The sequence below is a fragment of the Gobio gobio genome, assembly GCF_949357685.1.
Source record: "Gobio gobio genome assembly, chromosome: 6".
NCBI classification, from domain to species: domain Eukaryota; kingdom Metazoa; phylum Chordata; class Actinopteri; order Cypriniformes; family Gobionidae; genus Gobio; species Gobio gobio.
In genome coordinates, this window is record NC_137102.1 from 41360343 (window position 1) to 41366240 (window position 5898).

Genomic DNA, 5898 nt, shown 5'->3' on the forward strand with positions numbered 1-5898 from the left:
GAATAGTAACCAAGGTCAGTGGCTTTTCGTCAGAGACAACTTGTAAGACAGAGAACAGTGACATCTATCTATCTATCTATTTCTATCTATAGGCCCACTATATCTTCAACCAGATGGAACTGGATTATTATGAATGTTCCGATCCTAATCTGACTTCTGACCTGTAATAGCCTACTGCCTGAATCATCATAATCATACACTGTTCTTAATATTCAACAATATTATTGATCTGACTGCATTGACACCATTGTATGATAATTGAACTGAGCTGGACAATGACATCACTGTTTTCTCCAGAGCTGCTGTATAGATAAATTACCTAAATTAATAACTAATGATTTTTACAACCGGAATTATCTATCTATCTATCTATCTATCTATCTATCTATCTATCTATCTATCTATCTATCTATCTATCTATCTATCTATCTATCTATCTATCTATCTATCTATCTATAAACGTTTGTGATAGAACATAGGAAAGCATTTCAAAGCTTTAAATACAAATAGAGACTGTTAAAGAAAATACAACTTTTGATGTGGCAAACATGAACAGAAAGAAAAAGTTTTAAACGTATAAAGCTAAGAAATAGCCTATAGGAAATAGACAAAGTAGATAAATAATTAAAGTGAGTGCAAATATGTGAGTGCATATGGACATTAAAAGAATTAAGATCAAAATATAAAAGATAAATTGCACAGCACATGAACTACAAGATTGCAATCGATTGCAAGACTGGCAATTGTGCTATACAATACACTATATGCTACATAAAACTTTAATGCGTTTATCATTTACTTTTACTAAACTGAAGAGCTATTGACCTCAGTTTTAATGAAGAGAAACTGGTTAGGTTCGAGATCTTGAGGCAGACTGAACATGCACTGGATCCCTTGCAGTTTGCATATAGGCCTCATAGAGGAATGGAGGATGCAACACTGCTTAATTTGCATTTTAGACATTTGGATGGATATGGAACACATGCCAGACTTTTATTCATTCATAGACTTTTCATAGGCTTTTAATACAATCCAACCCCACATTTTAACCAGAAGGCTCTAAAACAGAATTCTCTTATCATACCATTCTACTGCAAAACAAATGTACTTACGGGTATAAAGTAACCTAACCTATTAAATATGTTTGCAGGGCCTTGTGGTATTAATGGCACTTGAATTAATGCTACCTTCGCGAGCTCATAGAATTCATTCATTTTGATTTGAGAGGCGTTTATGTCCAAATTTTCAACTAGGAAACTATAGCTATTTACGATAATTCCGATAGCACGTGAAGGCAGCATTAAGACGATAAACACGTTTTAAACAGATGATTTATGGTGCTTCTAACAGGCTGATCTTATTGAACTGATGTAATCACGACAGCCCTGATTGAACTTATCATGCAAAATGGCGAACCTCTGACAATCACGTAAAGCTCTCAGAGTGTTTCGATTCACAGCTCACCTTTATTTTGTTATAACACATTATCACCATCTGACATGGCCTAAAAGTAGCCTAAGCTAAACGCTTCAAGTTAATGATATCTGACCATAATCACCGAAACCAACGAAATCGTGGAGATTGGTATAATTCTTAGATCTAGTTATTAGTTTCGATGTAATCAGAAAATGATGATCACCTTAATTGAGGTAACATTACGCAATCTGAGGTACGTGCCCGCACATGTCCTCGCGCCTAGGCCTCCAGATCTCACCACCAGATGGAGCGCTGGACATAGAAGACAGTGCAGGCGCTCATCGCTGTTCAAAATAGTTACGAGAATTGAATGACTTTTGCATCAACCAATAAATTATTATTATTATTATTAAAAATTAGAAGATATTATTTGAGAAAATAGATGCAAAACATTGCTAATATCAATGTTAAATAGCCTAATGCATATAGGAGTTTATTACATTCTTTTAAGGAGCAATTTTAAATATTTTCAAATCTACTTTACATTATGAATGCAACCGTTTGAACATAGAAGTCCACGTACACAAGTTGACATTATGATGTATACATTTTTTACGATATAAATGTTGCACATTTTGCAATGCCATTGCAAAAATAGACATATTTGGGAGACTGTAATAGAAATGCCAACTGCAAAATAAACAGAATCTAAAATAAAAATAAACAAATAACTAAATGAAAGAGAGAAAAAAACGTTAAAAAATGCAAAGATAACATACATCTAGGCTATATTATATCAAATGTTATAGGCTATAGGCTAAGTTTTTTTTTTTTTTGTGGGAAAGTTTAACAGTACTTGAAATCTCAGCTGGTACTTGTGTATAGCCTAGCCTATGTCATTGGGATGCAGCTGACAAAAAAGATTTAAATCCATCAGCAACCATCAACAATATTAGCCTAATTGGTTTTCATTTTTAACAGATTAGTCTGCAGGATTGCATTATGGAAAATAGATCCTTGTTCTTTCCTTCCTTACACAAAGACAACTGCAGATGACACAATACTTCACACAATAGGAGACTCCATAGAAACCTTCGTGGGCAACTATAGCATGAGGTTTCGACTGCAGTTTCAACCACGCCTACTCCTCGACTCCTGCTATAAAACCCACGGCTCCCATCGCTTGAAGTCAAACACGAGTCGAGACAGTATCTCAGCGAGAAGTATCAGAGCAGTGCGAGAGAGAAACCACTCGAAACCTCCGTGGATTACTATTGCCTTCAAAGAACGCCATTTTCTCTGGAATTATATTATCGATTTCTGGATTATAATATAATTAATGACAAACATGACTCTGGAGGAAGTTGTTGGATGCAGCAGCACTGACAGAAAGTAAGTTACCCTTCTTGTTTCGTATAACTAAGACGGTTTTGAGAAAGTAGTGTTCTCATTTTATCCGTTTCATAAGTTAAAACTGACAATTCGTGTTTCTTTTAAGAATGGAAACAGTACGTGAAGCTCTCGAGGAGCTGCTAGTGGCTGCACAACGACAAAACTGTCTGACAGTTGGAGTCTACGAGTCTGCACAACTTATGAATGTGTAAGTATTTTACTCAATCTAATATGGTAATTCAGTAATATGCATTGGAGCAAATGGGGAAAACCGAATTGCGCATTAAATTAAATGCATTTGTTAACTTTTACAGTGATCCAGACTGCGTGGTCCTGTGCGTTTTGGCCACCGATGAGGAGGACGAAAACGATGTTGCGCTTCAGATCCACTTCACGCTCATCCAAGCCTTCTGCTGCGATATCGACATCAACATTGTGCGCGTGTCCGGCATGAGGCGTTTAGCACAGGTCCTCGGCGAGCCTCTCTCCACTGACAGCAACGCCAATGAACCAAGAGACCTGCACTGCATACTTGTAACTGTAAGTATTTTTACGCATGTTTCAAATGCATATTAACAGTGTGCGACTACAATAGCATTCGGGGGAAGGGTGCAATTTGTCGTCTTTTTTTAACTTTGTAAACAAAACACAAGTTGTGATATGTTCGTGATATATAAATCTCCTGAATGACAGTTTTAACATTTTGCTTGGCTACATGTTCTGGACGCAATTCGCACCTTTAACACAAATCAGGAAAGCAAAAAGATTTGCAATACTAATCACATTCCTCTCCTTCTCATAGAACCCACAAGCCGAGCATCTGAAGCTGAACGAGGTGGGGAGTTACTGCAAGGAAAGCCGTTGCAGGAACCAGTGGGTGCCCTCCATTGCCCTGCAAGAGCGCTGAGCTATTCTGCACTGAAATGTGCTGAAGAGAAAAGGAATATTGATGTCGTCCTTCAGCTGTCATGAGGACACGCTCATCGATTCAAGGGGACTGTCAAATAGTCCATTCCAGAGCTTCCACCTCCATGTTTATGGAATTTGAAGTGTCAGAGGATACTAGAGACATTCGTCCGCGTTCCTCATAACGCATGGCCGGTGTTATCGCCCTTTGGAAGGACCAAAGGAGCACCAGGGTGGACTGTGTTGTACGTCTAAGGGATGCAGCAAGGATGCTAGGGGATATTTCCAGACGGCGGCGTATGGCAGCGGTTTGCACTCCACGTGGGATGGTGAATGAATAACACGTGACTCAGACCTGACAATGTTGTGACCGGTCTACAGAGGAAAAGAACCTCTGCTTTCAATAAGAGACTGCTATTTAAGGACTGAATTTGTCTTACCATATTTTTCTATTTATGCACAACACTGATGTCATTCAAAACAAATAATATATTTGGGTATTTATACATTTACAAATGTGTACTTTTTTCTTATGAAATAAATTTTATGCCTAATGGTTCTAAAATGAACAGTTCCTGTTGTGTTTTTTTTATGCCAGATTTAAAATCAGAAAGTGGAACTTTTTGGACATTAGATAAAGACACGTGCATAATCATGAGCTCATTGGTCATAAAAAGACAAATTATCTAAAAATACTCTTGCTTCCTTGTTGTAATAACCAAGTATTATCGTTGCAGATGTTATTTTAAGCACACAATAAGGAAGAGAGGGACTTTTATTGTTCTGTGGGACAACAGACTGTTATGATTAATGGTAAAGAAGCATATTCCCAAGATGATTGCTGTTCACATATTGACACCTGTTTGTTTTTTTTCCCCCACCTGCAATATGAATCATGCAGCCTAGACATCGCACTATGTGTACAAGAGTAAGAGGTTCCTTATCTGTTTCTCAAACACAGGGCTTTGTTTGCAAGAGTTGCAAAACAGACATTCTAGCTACTTTAATATCTTCCTGCTCAAGAGGATAAAAGAGAAACTACAGTCAGATAAATCCCAAAACTGCTTAGCTATTCTTTTTCACTGATTCTAATATTGCCCTTCAGCCAAACAACAAATGTGTTAGTAATATATCTTTCAAAAAGAACAATCAATAGCTTTATAGATCAGACATGCACAAACATCGTATTAGTCACAGACTCGTGCTCTTGTCCAGAAAAAGAGAGAAAAATAGCTTGATCACTCTGACTTCACTGACCTTTTCTTTGGTGACTGTGAAAGGTCAGGCTGCCTGCAGGCCACAGTAAACATGCAGGAGGGGTACGCTGAGATCACATAGCCTGCGATTTTCCCATTAACTTTGCAGACAGCTAAATGGACTGGTTGAAAGAGGCTGCCCTTTCTGCACGTGATAGACCCCACATCTTCAACACTATGACTTTGGTGTGACTTCCCACAAGACTACTGCGCTGACTCACACCATATTCCTTTATGGACATCTGGGGATGATTCCGCTACAAGTGAATAATGTCATATGACTCAGAGACATCTACATCTGCAAAGGCAGAGTATCAACCTTTTCTTGAGAACAGATCATGCTGTACAGAAGGATTGAAGAATGGCATGTCTGTATTTTCACAGGGAGCCCTGTTCTTACATGTGGCAGTGTTTACAGTTCCCTTGTGCCAAAAAAAAGTTCACTTACTTAACGTGAAAAAAACAACAACAATGGCACAATTCAAGAAGGGTGATAAGAAGAAAGTTAGTGAGCCATAATCACCCACTTTATGAAGTCATCAACAGGGGCTATTGTTTAGGTGGGGTGGATCAGTAAGCAACTGACAGATATATTTGTGTCTTCATTGTAAAAGCCCAGAGAGAAAACAGTGTTTGCTGCCCCGGAGCCCTCGTCCGAGCACAAAGCCGACGTTGATGGGCTCCTCTGCAGACAGACATGACTAAAGCATGGTGCGTACCCTGGGCGGCTGCTGGGCTGAGCTGCGCACTTCAGGGCTGCGCTGACGTCAAGCCCGAGAGAGAAAATAGAGGAAAAACAGGAACAGACGGCTCTTATTTCCATGGCAGCAATGGCCCAGCTCTTTAACAACGATACTCGCTATACTGAGGTAACAGCCACTGCCATGAATAGTCTGACTGCATGTTCTATTCTTAGACTAGAAGGAGC

General features: G+C 38.8%; 1 protein-coding gene across 1 annotated transcript; it reads left to right on the forward strand.

The window, feature by feature from the left end:
- Nucleotides 1-2450: 2450 nt before the first annotated feature.
- gadd45bb (growth arrest and DNA-damage-inducible, beta b) lies at nucleotides 2451-4275 on the forward strand. Its single transcript, XM_079819200.1, has 4 exons — nucleotides 2451-2808; nucleotides 2915-3016; nucleotides 3123-3348; nucleotides 3611-4275. The coding sequence occupies exons 1-4, from the start codon at nucleotides 2756-2758 to the stop codon at nucleotides 3713-3715; spliced, it is 486 nt and encodes a 161-aa protein (XP_079675326.1). The 5' UTR covers nucleotides 2451-2755; the 3' UTR covers nucleotides 3716-4275.
- The last annotated feature ends 1623 nt before the right edge of the window (nucleotides 4276-5898 follow it).